At 29.5% G+C, this 15,656-nt stretch overlaps 1 protein-coding gene across 1 annotated transcript in view; it reads left to right on the top strand.

Annotated features, from left to right (window-relative positions):
- The window catches only part of LOC112596477 (ubiquitin carboxyl-terminal hydrolase 48-like), a 38,256-nt gene that overhangs the window by 18,653 nt on the left and 3,947 nt on the right, over nucleotides 1-15,656 (top strand). The window contains exons 14-16 of the mRNA XM_025342177.1: nucleotides 2,332-2,468; nucleotides 6,621-6,833; nucleotides 11,589-11,717. Coding sequence (XP_025197962.1) covers nucleotides 2,332-2,468; nucleotides 6,621-6,833; nucleotides 11,589-11,717 — 479 coding nt within the window. The remainder of the gene's footprint in view (nucleotides 1-2,331; nucleotides 2,469-6,620; nucleotides 6,834-11,588; nucleotides 11,718-15,656) is intronic.

Raw genomic sequence — 15,656 nt, 5'->3', positions numbered from 1 at the left:
TAAAATTATATTGGTAATAGAAGCAGGTATTTATAAAATTTGCTATATAGTATTATTTTAGTAATCATACAGTTTTAAAACTAATAAGAATTGTATGTTTCATTTATAAATTCATGGAAAAATTAGTTTCTAGAATTTTGTATTTTTATAAGTTTATACTATAAATATAAAACATTAAATTATCTCAAACAAAGTTATATTCTACATAAAGCTTAAATAATGTATCTGTTTTTCGAAACCTAACAAGTATATGATGGGGGTTTTCTGTTAGAAATTTTTGTTATTTCTACTAGTATGCACTCTTTTTTTATTCATTGAAAGAATCTAGTCAAACCTATTTCAAAAAAAAAAAAAAAAAGAAAAGAAAATATATGTTTATTGGTTAGCATAGTAAAACTTTAAATTTTACAGTTTTTTTTTTCTTCTTAAATCTATTGCCATTAGCAAATTAGTTTAATTTATTAAGAATAGCAGCCAAAGCAAGATGCCCAACGTGCGAGGTAATGTATTTTCATTTGGAACGGTCCCAGAGGAACCCGAAACTTTGGTCCGAGCGCTTCCTTCTATCGTTTTTTCTCACTACTCTCATTGGACTGGCTCTGTTTTTGCGCCTCGGAATTAATATCGCGCTTTTGTCCCGCCCGCCGAATCCCCGCAGCTTGACTCGAATTTCAATTCCGAATCGGAGGAGGTCATCTTTCTCTCTACACACATATACATATTATACACATGACTAACATAATACACGCAGTGGCAAGAAACTAATTCATTTAAGGGATACGTGGAGTGGTAATGTTTGTATGTATGGTATTGCGCGTGTGAGAAACGTGATGGGAATGCTTGTAAATCATTAAAAGGTCACCTTTGGCTGCACCAAGGGGGTTCTGTAGACGTTATAGCCGGACCCTGTTATCTGGGCCGAAGGCATTGATCATGTTTGTGGTGAATCCAATTAAAGATATGGAACAAGAAATCACAGTTTGTGTTCCAAACAGGGTTGTATATTAATCGGGTCCAAGGACCATTTCACCCTTTGCTCCCTCAGTGTGTAGCCGTGTCACGGAGCCGTTAAATCATTCGTAATGTGGCGATTCTAAACTATACATGTGCATAGTATTTATGTCGTGGTTGTCGGTGAAGGGAAATGAGAGCCCACAGACAAAAAAAAAACTTAATTTGATTCATAGCCATTTCGGGTTATACGAGACCTATCAGCTATAGTGTTTGATTATAATAATTTCCATTGAGTAATGTACTAGCTGTTATAATGATATTCAAATTATTATTATTATTATTAATTACTAATATTGTGCGAATTGAAATATTATTGTTATAAGTTCGCATAAACATGTTACTAAAGATTTTTTTTTTTAAACAAATATTGGTTTTTTGGTAAATTTTCAGAACTATAAAAAAAAATACCTACATGTATAATACGCGTATACCTCCTACATGTTTATTAATTTGACAAAGATTATTATAGAGGTAATGTTTTTCTTTTTAAAAATTGTGTAACTATAGTAATAATATTATGTAGGCTAATTTTGTTTTGTTGAAATTTTTGACTAAATAGAAAAATGTATTAATATCGTCGTTGAAATTTGGAGAGACATGGTGTTCTTACGGAAAAGGGTTAATATCACCCCCTCCCTTCCACCCGTATAAAGTAGTTAAATGAAGCGTGTTTTGTTAGTGGTCAGCGAATTGCAGATAACCGAATGTGCGGTTCGGTTCATTTGATACAGTCGTTTAAATATAATCCATTGAAAAGGGAAACCCTCTTACTTCGTCCATAGGAATATGATGTAAAACAAACGTAACGCCGAGAAATCAATTTGGATTTCTTGACTTACCAGTTTTTTCTTTCCTTTTTTTTCACCCTATATAAAAAGACCATCAGTTTAATAGTCGTTCAATATGTTTAACGACCAGTTGGGAAATCCAGGAAACCTCTTTTACCTCCCCCTTCACCACTAAAAACGGTCGTTAAGTATTGGTTTTTTTTCAGACAAACCTTTTTTCTCCCCTGGACACAAGCAGGTTGAAACGAGGTCCCGACGTGGTTTAATAAATGACAAGGCATTTGTCGCGCTTTTATCCCACTCTGTGCAAAAGGGATAGCTCATCTTGGGACAGGACCCAACGATAATTTGAATCGCCCTAAAATGAGAGAAAAAAGTACTAATGACGCGTTTTTAAAGATTAATATATGAAAATATATGTAGAATTTAATTTTAATTTTTTTTTTTTTTTGTTAAGGTTGTGTAGAAACTATCATTAATAACCTTACTCGTTACCTTGTTAAATGAAAAATTTAACGTTTTGTTATAGAAATATGTGTGCCGTGCCGTCAGAGAAGACTGGATGAAGAAAAAAAAGAACAGTTGAAGTATAATAAAGCAAAAATTTTTATTAAAGTGATCGAAAAAGAATCACATGAAAATAGATTCAACGGAATTGATGACAAGGTAAAAATAAAATAAAATTATAGTGTTATAGTATAAGTTTAATAATTACTAAAGAAATTATGTGTGAAAAATATTATGATTTGATACATATACATTTCTATTTGTTTTCTTCGTTGAAATTTGGAATATTTATGCATATTAGTACTTAAAAATTAAATTATTAAATTAATATTATATATTATTATACCTTCAATATTGTTTTTGTAAAAATAACTGTTAAAATAATATCAAAAATTTAGAAACGAAATTCAGTTGCGTTTATTCTACGGTTTTCGAATAATTTATCAGGTAATATTAAGTTTTACTGATAGTGTAATACAATATAAAATATATGATAAAAAATGATAACATACGAGTACAAAAACACATAATATTATATTGATATAGCGGTATTATTGTTTATAAAAAAGCTTATTTTTTTATTGATTCAATTGATAGATATCATTCGTACATTTTAATCAGACTGGTGTTCTCTACCTTAGCAAAATGATAAAGTTGAGTTGTCCAAAGAAATAAACAGATAAAATGGTCTTAAAAAAGAAAAAAACGAGCTAGTTTAATTTATATATATATATATAAATTATAGTGGCTCGAGCCAAACATCACCGCCGCCGGTATCTACCCTATCTATATAGCGTAATTGGTGATCGTAAAACTCGATAATTTTCTCGTGAGAGCGGCAAAAAGACTGAGAGATGTGCGGAAAGACATTATAATAATAGGACTCCTCTCTCGGCCGTAGACACTGATGGTGAATATTCTGGTAATAAAGCCATCGCGCCAAAGATGCATGCACTATTATATTGTATAAAGAGACTGCTGCTATACCATTCACGCTTGTAATCATGTGCCAAATCGTAAACTTCCCATTTACACACACATATATATACACTAAGACCTTAACTGTAGTATTATAATTACCTGAACTCCGGCAAACAAATCAGAACAAGTACAATAAAGTCAGATGGTAAACCCCACCGGAGCGCCGGGAACAAGGACGGGAAAAACGAATAAAAAAAACCAAATATAAATATAAAATACATCCTCTAGGCGTATGTGTACGCGTCTGGACCGTCAAAATAATTACTGTTGTGGTTTACGACCTCGTGCTCAGGTGGAGGCTGTACACACTGGAGGGTTTTCATGCACTCGTGGAGATCTGTTCGATTTTTTATTTTTATTCTCCTTCATTTGTTTGTTGCTCATTTTTTACACTTAGGCTGAGGTCAATATTATTACGCAAAGTGGTCCGATTTACGTTTGCCACAGGTAATGAGTAGTAGGCATAATAGTAATAACATTAATAATTTTTACTTGACAATTAATTATAATAGCAACGTTTGTTTAAAAAATAAAAAAGAATCACACATGTAATTATTGTTTCAGTTATTTAAAATCTAACTTAAATTAAAAATATATTTAAGTTTATATAGGCAGTACTTAGTTATCACGAAAAAAAGAAGAAAACTGTTCGGAGATTGACATTATTTATATTGAAAATTCTCGTTATTGTAATTGTTCGTACATAACTTAAACATTGTTTTCATCAATTTACAAAAAAATAAAATAAATTTATAAATAACTTACAAAAATGCCTTGCGTGTTTAATGACATTTTAATAGTAAGTTATCGTGTTTGATGTATTTATCGATGTATTTCTTCTTTATCGAATATTATCAATGAATTACAAAAGATTATAACATTTCTCGTTTTGGTATTCATTTAAAATCGTTATCTTGTATCCATTTACCTAAATTAGTTTTATTAGCAACAGCTGACTGCTAATTTTTTCAACGTAATAATAATTTATAGTTAATTTCATAACTCGTTTTGATTCTCGGATGGCTATTTTTTTCAGTTCTTCATTCGTTGTCTTACATAAAATATACAGAAATACATGTTTTTAGTTTAATTTATTCAGTTATTATGTTGTGTAATTTTATTTATAATGCTAATCGTTATTACTTAAATGTTAAAGTAAAAATACAAATTGTTCAATTTTATTCTTATATTATGTATTTATGTAAACTATTTGCGGAATGTGGATATTTTCATAGTTTATTTAAATGTATTATGTATATGCTAATGAATTTTAATTTTAAATCAAAAACAAATTAAATATTGTTTTCAATTTTTATAAAAATATTACCTCAGAATGAAAATTATCGAGTTTATCTTAAGTAATATAATATATTATAGTTTGTTTACGGTTGTGTAGATAGTTTTAAACGATTTACTCTATAGTGCATCGACACCTGCTGTTTGTATCTGATGTATAGAGTTTTTAGGTTTACACTAGTGAAAATTATAAGTTTGAAACAAGAACATTGGCATTCTCGATGACGTTTAAATATTTTCTTTAGGTACCTATATAATAATTATAATTTATGTACCCACCGTATATTCATATATTTATTATAAGGTGTTATTTGTTGCTATTCACTGATTTCTACGTATACTTACAGTGTCTAATTTCTGTTCGTTTTTTTTCTTTTTGTTTAAAGACTAGCTAACTTGCCACGTAGCCATAAAATATCGATACAGATTCCCCCAATTAAGCTTTAAACAAAATAAATACTACTGAAACGTAGTAATTAACCCATAGGTTTTGTACATTTAATCGTTTAGTTGGGTGAAAAATAATCGTTCTAATAAAATGTATAAATCCTATTGCTGAGGTAGAAGCAGCACCAGCAGTATCTTTTTGATATCGGTCGGGTCGTGTTGCTTGCGGCTATATACGCCTTCCGAGTTCTGTATTGGATAGAGTTAATAATTAATTGTGTGTATGTGTGTGTGCATATATACATATAATATATATATAAAATTATAATGTTATGATGAGAATATTTTTTATGCAAGTTCCTGTAAAATCTCATGTTGTAAATTTTCATTATTTTTTTACACTCCATTTATACATCTGATAATAAACAGGAACAGAAGCAGAAAATCTTTTTTTCTCACAGCGATTAAAATTTGCTATTTAAACAATTTTTTTTTTTTGGTGTTATGTTTGTTTTGGAATGTATTTAATATTTATATTTGTTGTGTACACTTAATATATAATCCACAGAATATTGATGTGGTGTAGTTCAAGTACAAATTAAAGAGCTGATACCTAGTACCGTCATTTTAATTAGGTTTTAATTTTACCTACACCGTTCCAAGATTAAAATACCTTTTGTTATTCAGTGGATGATGAAAGATGTTTTATCGACTTGAATAACTTTTGATAGTTATTGAAATATTGTGTAAGAATTAATCAATATGCTTAAAGCTATTGAATAGATCCAATTTGCTCACAATTAATTGATACACCGTAATAATCGTAGTATTTATATAGTTTCTGAGTATGTTAATAATTGTTTTTACACGTGCGTGAATAAATCAAATGCACGTATAATTTCTAGTAATTTAAAAAGTAAACATGATGGGAAGGAAAAATGAAGCGATAAATGTATTTTTCATCATTTTAACTACCTACCTGTTGCTACCGTGTTTGATTTATTATCAATAAGTGTTGGATAGGTATAGATGAGAGATAAAATAATAACGCGTACATACTTATATATACAATAGCTGCTGTAAGATTACAGAATAATCGTTAATTACATAAAAATATACTCTTCAATGATTTCTTATTTGTTAAAGTAGACTATCGTAGTATAAGTAATTGTTTTTCGTTTTGGATATCTAAGTAGTAATTTTCAGTATTTTCATCTTAATGCTGTTTCCTGTCCATGTTTGTGTGTGTGTGTGTGTGTGTGTGTGTCAGCGGTGTATGTTATAAATTGTCTGTCATTTTACTGGTACTAGCGAATAATCGAAAGGGTCTGATACAAAGGCACATACCGTAATAATTAGGAATGTGTCGTGTGTATGTATAATATACTGATAGGGCGTGATTTTATCTCGACTCGTAAAATACGACTGTATACGACTTTATTACCGACCCGTGTATTCATATATTACCCCCTATAACTTTGTCATATTGCTGCACCGGTGACGTGTCAGTATACATGAGATATATACGTATATTATACACATAGATGTATTATTTGCATACCAACTGCAGCTTTGGAAAACAGTTTCAAGATGTTTTTGTATCACCGAATGATATTTAAAATACTAAATTGTGCGTTTGGTTTGTAGGATGAATTATGGGGCAACTGTTCGAAGAAAATTAAACTGGATACGGCGTGTGTTAACGGCGGTACTAGTGGCTCGACAACGACCGCTGCTCCCACGTACGTCAACAACGGCACATTAGAGTTGGGAATCAGAAGGAGTGCACGAAACCGAAGACCTAGGGGTGAACTGATCGTGGTTTCTTCAAATGACACGTTGCTTGATCTCAAAATGAAAGTAAGTTGGTTTTGATAACTCCGTATTGTTGTATTTTTCGTTGCATACTGTTCGTTTGTTTTTGTATAATTATGTAAACTTCTAAAACTTTTCGTCGTGTATAGTTACAACGGTACTGAAATGAAATTGAGTTTAGTCAACCGTACACTTATGGTAGGCGTATATAAAGAAAAAAAAAATCATCAATCGTTTAAAATGTTTGTAGCAGATAATAATAATAATAATTTAAGAGAAATCACATATTTTGTTTTGCTATACCATTAACAGGTAGTTAAAACCCCTAGTCGACTAGATCTATCCAAGAATGACCGTTATCGAATCACCACGCTCATTGGCTGAGATACCAAAACATTGTGTATACATTATCTAAATAACGTGCGTAAAAATAATAAGCAAACAGTCATTTTTGACAATACAGTGACATTATGATCATTTAAAATTGATATTTTTTGACAAGTTTATTATTATCTATTAAATATATTTGCATTTTGATAATATATAAATAATAGAATATATTATATGTATTTGAATTGTAACATTTTCTTTATAACATTTAGTAATAGGTATTTATTAAAAATCTTATTTTCTCGAAAGAAAATTAAGTGATCATAATATGATTTAAATGATGTATTCTATAATTTATTTTAACAAGTGCACTTATAGTATACCATGCGCAGAATAAAAACTTAGAAAAGTAACATTAGGCCTTAAAGTTCAAGGTTTTCTGTTGTTATTTTTTTACAGTGACTAAAAAATTTGTTTTAATGTATCTACAACGTGTAACGTTTTATAAGAAAAATGGATACATTTTACTCATTTTATAATAAAATAATTGATTATTAGTTATTACTATTATTATCAAACTAAATGTACACTTGTGAGTTGTGGTGATGAGTTATTTTTTTACCTGTTAATGATTTTCAATCATAGAAAATGTATTACATCTATATATGCGTGTAAGTGGTATATTTTATAATTAAATTTGACAAGAGTAATTGAACGAGATTGGTTTAAAGTTTTGACAATAGAATATTAGTTTTATAAAATTTTAAAAATTGTAACAATATTTTTTTAAATATAATTACTTCTATACATTATAATATAATACGTAATAAAAAATCAAAATAAAGCACTTTCATTTTCTATGAATATACAATAAACCTAACACACGTCATTAATTAATATTTATTAAAGAAAGTCTTGATATTTTGTGTGAAAACAACTCATATTATGAAAATTATCAAGAAATCCAAATAATATTTAAGAATTTCTAATGAATATATTTTATTAAAAGTTTGCTTACAAAATTTGAATTTTACTAAAATGTACATTATGCTTGCAGGTAACAACATCTATAATCTATATTATACATTCAAACATAGTAATTTTGGAAAGATTAGAATGAATGCCAACACTGACATATGTTATCTAGAACTTAGTCCTTGGTTATTATATTAGACGTATATTCACACACTTCAACCCATCTCATCTTCACTGTTTTCTCAGTAGTCAGTTGGTTAAAACTTGACAGCTTTGAACATTTCAAAACTTCAGGCTAGCTTAATGTAATTGTGCTGTAGAATCCTGTCGGAGACTTGTTCGCATATGTGCGTAGCTGACATTTCTAAAGTCAATAATATTATTGTTTAAACTTTGCCCAAATGTGGTTTAATTTTTGTTTTTACGGATTTTATTGTTACAGATAGGTATTTTTTGAGTTGCCCATGCCTTATATATATACGATAAATATGTTATAGACTTCGTCAAACATAAAACTATTTATTGAAACGCTGAATAGATTTAAATGTCTTAAAGCTACAAGGCCGTAATAATTATTACGGTTTTTAAAATTTAAAGGCGCGACGCGAGAATAATATAATATAATATGTATATATTACACATATTAATATTATTGTGGGAGGTATATATGGCCCGTGTGCGGATGGCTTTATATATTATAAATATTCTTTATGTGTGCTCGGCCAACCCACAATAGCCGAAGTCGTCGTGGTGAATATTTATATTATTATTGTGTTGTTATCCTATACTATATATTGAGTCATTAAAAACACGGGGCGAACTCGTGTAGACTGCAGCTAGAGCATGCTACAGTACGCTCCGGGGCAGAATATTTCGCGACGCGCTGGTGGCGTTTAACTGCCGCCGCCGCAATCTCGGTTTTTTATGTTGATTTTCCCTTCCTCATCCACTACCACCTCTACTACATAACCTCGACCAAAAGAATTGTTTTTTACGACACGCACTTATTATTAGTGGCTTAGAATGGTAAATGGAAAACACGAGAAACGTAACTACTTTAATGCGACCGCAGTAATTACCGTGCCAAAAAGAATGCTTAATTATATTATCGACTAGAACCGAATGATATTATTTGATTATCTGTTGTCAATATTAACCACAGACCGAGTGTTTATTAAACATTGTAATATTTATTTCAAAATGTATAACAGTCCTCAGTTGACAGATTGCTGGCAAATGATTATAATTATTGTATTCGAATAAAAACGTAGTTTCTTACTTGATACGAGAATAAATGATAAATTGAGTTTAAGTTCTTACTTTATATTTATAGAATACATATTATGTCGATAGTAATATTATAAAATAATATCTACCGTATTATGTGACATAGGTACATTATATTATTACCTATATATATTACTTAAAATATAAACGCGCTGTGAATGTAACGATTTAACTTTTAAATTCTGATATATTAAAATAGACACTATTTAAATTAAACATTACGAGTATATTGTAATTAACTAAAAGGCCTCAGCCAGGTGTAATATGAAAAGAATATATCTATTATCTAATATATATTATATCTAATATATTTTTAAACGAAACTGTTTTTGTTGACTACAACAATATTACATTATCTAAAGAATTTTTTCAAATATTGATTATTAATCGTGTTTTTGGGACTTAATTTAGCATTAATTTATCTTATAATTAAACTTAAACTAAAAAATTGTGATTTAAATTACTTGAAGTATAATATTGTAAGTTAATATACCTATTTGATAAGAAATTAAAATCTTTGGAAAAGTGTATATTGCTAGCCCAACTTAATATATAGTTAGATTGAATAGTATCTATTTCGTTAAATTATTCACGATTGTGTTTAGTTTAAATAGATCAAATATAATTTAAAATCGATTTTAATCGTTTCTAATATTTACAAAGACGTTAACTGTAATTACTTTGCTTGGACCGTCTTAATTGGTATAATTTATAAGAACGTTATCAACTGAACTGGTAATCCACCGGAGACAAATCCGTTTGAGGGATGCAAATGTCGAGCGAGCAAACAGTAATAGTGTTAGGAGGGTGTGTAGTATGTGTATTTAAGCGCCGAATTCGTTATCATAACTGCTGCTGCAACTGCTCGGACCCTTAGTAGTTGACTGTTGAGAGAGGATCGGGGGAAGTGGAAATATTAATGACGTCAGGCTGGACCAAAGGACGACAAAAAACAGTTTACCGTTCTATTATTAATCTAGAACATTCAGATGAAGGTTAGGAGAGGGTTAAATGACCGTAAGTGCTGGCCCCGACAGCAAAACCCCCTAAGGCCGAGTAGCTTTTTACTGCGAAGAAGTCACCCTTTCCTTCTATCTCACCCTCTCGCTCTTACCAATGCACCGTCTCGTCCCTCTTCTATCCAATCTCTACTCGGTATATCTTTAATCATAATTCAAAGGTTTTACACACAGTGTGTATATTGTATATACGAGAGAGTGTATCGGACACCGGGCGGACGTGATTAACTGTTCTGCGAAATTGTAACTGTGTGTTAGAGTGTGAACTTTACCCGAGAGAACTTTCTCACCCTCTGAGCTAAATTGGCTGGACATTGGATAACTCTAAACCCTTTTTCTTTTTTTTGCTTATAAACTTGACGCAACATACTAAACTTATTCATTCGATTTTTTTCCACTATAACGTTTTGTTAGACGTTTTAATCATTGTCGTGTGAACTTTTTCAAATGTCATATTTCGTATGTTGTTCGGTTGGCCATGAATGTATTCATGTGTTTTTTTATTCTATGATGGCAATTATTTAACTGTAAGTTCGTAACAATAAAATATAGTTACTGAGAAAATATACTGTTCAGAGTTAGCTTAGCACCTGCAATCGTTTAATTGCTGACATTGATTGACTGATAATTTTGAAATAAAAATCCATAGACGTTCTCTAGTCCTACCCAAGAATTATTTTAATTGCACCCCATCAGTATAAACATAACCTTTTGTCTGAACTAGCTGTCGGATAAATGACATCCACCAAATCTGTATACTGTCTAAACAAATATCAATTGAGTAAGAATACGGATTACTGTAAGTTTTATTAGTAATTTTTTTTTACATATAAAATGATCTTATTTTCTTTAATTTCATTACAAAAAACATATAAAAAAGTATATTATAGGTCATACAATTATTGAAATTATATTTTATCTTATCTAAGTACTTATAATGATTGTTATATATAAAAAAAAAAAACTATCTTTTTATTACTTCTCATACTGTTATAATTTTTTTAAGTTTATTTAAATCAATTGCGTTCAGTATCATATCATTTTCTTATGCAGTATAGTATTGTTAAATATTAAAATATAGATAAACATAACAAGGATGTATTGATGCATTTTTTTAATCACATTTTAAAATAAACTGTAGAACGATTTTATTAACGGTGATTAAAATGTTGATAATTTGTGTTCACAGATCATGGGCGCATTCAACGTCATGCCCAATGATCAGCATCTGAAAACAGCTGAAGGTGTTAGGTTGGATGATAATGAAGCTACATTGGCTGACTTAGAAATTCTTCCAGATACATTAATTTTAGCAAAGGTAAGCAAAATTCATTAATTAATTAGAAATATTTTTATTTAAACTTTATAATTAAGATAAATTTAGTAAGATAACACAATTTGATAATTATATAATGAACTATAAATATGTGTTAGTAGTTGTTATTAAAATTACATAATTATGAAAATCTTTAAATAACATCTTTACAGTATCACATAGTTTCAATAACGGCAATAATCTATTAAAAATATGTCTGACAAAACTTTTTTTAAATTAAATATCGATAAAAATATGATTTTTTTTATTGATTTACTATTTTTTAAATGCATAAATTATTCTTAGTTTATTTAATTATTCAATAATAACAAATGTTAATACGCATTACTCTAAGATAGTTAATATTAATTATTTATTCAAAATACTAAATAGGTAAATATAATATAAATAACTATTGAGTGATACAAATGTGGTTATGATTTAAACTGAAATATTGCCAACATTTAAATCAGTATCTGGGATATGAGTAAATAATGATTTCTCTGTGTAATGTCTGCGGTTTGAGAATAATCGGAATATATTTTATAAAGTATTTTTTTTAAAGATTTCCCGGTAAAGTGAATGGTTGCCACAGATAGAGTTAAGCTTTCAAACTGACCAAGAAAATTACTGTATTTATTAACCTTTCTGCTCCTTAAATATTGACATTGATTTATTTGTCCTGTAAAATATCAGTATTTTTTTTTCTATATATATACCTATAACAAACCTAGTATCAAATAAACTCCAACCATTCTTGTTGTAATACTTAACTAGAAACGATCTTAAATATTTCGTAAATATCAAACAATTATTATCGTAAGCATATCACACATACAAACATCATCATTATTCACGAAATTTAAAATATGAAATCATTTAACTTATCTATTCATAAAAACTTTAGGAAACACACTTAATGAGTATACTATTTTCCTGGATTCTATATCTGTTTAATTAATTAGTTAAAAGTTATTTAACATTTTTAACTAATAATTTTATGCTATATTCTATGCAATACGTATAAATATATTTCCATTTTATATAACAAAATTTAACGAAATATGCTCAAAATGTCATTCTGTTTAAAGTTTAAATAATTATAATGAAATGTAGTAGAAGTATTATCGCTCTCAGTTTAGCGATATCATAATAATAATACAATAAAAAAAAATATCGAAATGTGTTATCAAATACAATTTATAGATAAGTATAAGGAACGTGACTGTGGTAGTTGCGTGAAATATTTAAATGCGATTCAATTAAATTATTAACACAGTGCATCTTGAAGTTTGGTTAAAAAAAAATCAATTATATTTAATGTGTAGCAGCCGCCGTAACAAAAATCAAGATGGAGTGACATAACGTTTATTGTGATTATATTATTTTTATAAGGAGTTGGAAACATAGTAAGTTTATTCAAGTCTAAAATTCTAGTAAGTCCGTCGACGTGATACAAAGTTTAAAAGACTATAAAATAATAATATTTAAGTTGTTTTCGGATCGTTTGTCTAGAAATAACTTTTTTTTTTGTACTCTTACATGCGTTAAAAATCAGTTGCGGTACACCACCGCCATTTATCGTGCATACCGATTTTATTATAATGAATGACTTGCACGTCAAATGATTCGTGAACACCACACTCCGGCAATTCACCTGCACACCCTTAAGCATACAGTGCTATTACGTCTTTTAATAAATATTCAATAGTCCGGGTATTGCAGATGATGTGTATTGTTTTGAAACAAAAAAAAAAGTTTAAGGTAGATTATGTCCATGGCTACTAACATATAATAACGAATGAGTTGATCTGTCGGCAGCTGAATTGAATGGGTTCCGATTGAAATAAACTATTTACTTAGGATTTTTTTTTTTCTTCGACTGCGACGCGTTTTCGTCTTCCGTTATTTTTTCTGTGTACCTACTGAAACGCGATCGTGTCTGGTACCCGAGACACGTGCTCCGTGAATTACCAGGTTAGTTTTTTTTTCATTCGTCTCCGAAATCCCCGAGCATAATAATTGCCCGGTGCTCCATTTACTTTGGTGTAAGTGTTTTTTCCTTCCAATCATTCTACTACTGGTCGGCCATCACCTGCCTTTAACAAACAATAATAATTCGTGGCATTTAGCTTCCTTTTTTTCATCATTCATATCAAAATTTATGTATTCAAATTATATACATTAATTTGTTTACACTGTCATTGGTCGACAAGTATCTTATTATAAATTATAATATCATATAATTGATATTTTACATATTCCTCCAAACATTTATAAAAAAAAACCTATCCAAGCCAACAATCTGTTTTTTAAAAAGTTACCTACTTGCCGTGAAATATTATGTTAGTAATACATAAATATTTTTTAAATTTTCACATTGATTAATACGTTTTTATAAATGTTTATTACCTAAATAGATTTCATATTATTTATCAATTTGCATATTTCAAATTTTTCTAGTTTGTTTCTGGTCAGATAAACTCATAAATGGCTGTTTAAAATGTCAACATGAAAATTGGTTAAAATTAAAAACATTATTATACAGTGCAATTTTTATTAAATTTTAACAGAAAAATCAAATGTACAGAAGACCGTATACAAAACCATCAAGAACTATGATTTTGACGTTAATGACCTGATCGCGAGAACTTCATAAAATATTTTGACGTCTTTATATATACTGTGACGTATTTCATGTCTTCTGGGACGCTTTGAGGGTCCGACGAACGACGGGGACAGTAACCTATGACTATAATATGCACGTGATGAGGAGGTTAAGGGGACAATGGCCTTTTTTTCGTATAAGAAGGTATACGCGCGCGTGTGTTTGCGGAATACTGTATACCGCGTAACGGGTTGACACCACATGCAACATAGGGCGCTTTCGCTCTCCCGAATAAACTATCTCTCTCTCTATGTATATAATACATATATATATATATCAGCAGTTTGATCCCGAAAAACGGTACATGTGCGTCCAGACCTCCAGGCTCGTTCCCACGACGTCGACTTGTCACCCATGTATATATATATATATATATATATATACATGCATTTACACATGTGCCGTCGCTATCGTGATAATATATGAAGTGTAGAATACAAAACCGTTCACGCATCGGCGCCATGTGTATGGCGTGCGTATATATACCCCTCTGAGTGTGTGTATACTGCCTACCGAAAGTGAGGCGCAATGATAATATTTAATTATAATATTGGATGAAAAAAAATAAATAAAAAAATTACTTAACAACAACCCTTAGACTGCTAGGGTAATTCGTCTAATGGGTTAATGAAATGATGACTTTACACCACCCACGAGAGGTGTGCTCGCGTGGTGGTTTCTTCTTAAACGTTTTTTCCATCATCTGTATAATAATAATATAGTTTCCCTCAACGGTTTGTATGGAATATTAAATTGGTCGTATCTAATTGAAAATTATTTAAATTGTCGTTTTTTTCTATTCATAATAATATGATGTTATCATCGCATCCCATGCGCCGCCAGAGCAAAGAGACCACACATACGCAATATTATATTATAGTCTACTGCAGTATTGGAATTATAAATCACTGTATGGAAAGACTTTATTTTATTAATAGGTTTGCAAAAAAATATTATTTATGTATTGTTTCTCTAATATAAATCACCATGTAAATTGAATTTATAATTTATATTTACGTACTCTATCCTTGTTTAAATAGGTAAAATGGTAATTATTAATAATATAAATTAGATATTGATGATTTACAGAGATCTGGATTTTTTAATTTTTGTATTCTGATCAGTAAATCAGTTATACATCGTAACACGTAAATATATTACAAGAGCAATAAAACGTGTTAAATATTATTATTATTTTTTTTTTCTATATAATATATGATATTAAATAGAGTTAGTTGAAGTACATACGTTTTTTTCTTATGTATTGATCATTT

This window comes from Melanaphis sacchari, unplaced genomic scaffold (genome assembly GCF_002803265.2).
Source record: "Melanaphis sacchari strain LSU unplaced genomic scaffold, SCAv2.0 Contig31_pilon_pilon, whole genome shotgun sequence".
Classification (NCBI taxonomy): domain Eukaryota; kingdom Metazoa; phylum Arthropoda; class Insecta; order Hemiptera; family Aphididae; genus Melanaphis; species Melanaphis sacchari.
Note: the sequence above shows the minus strand (reverse complement) of the source record. Positions and strands in the feature narration are given on the sequence as shown.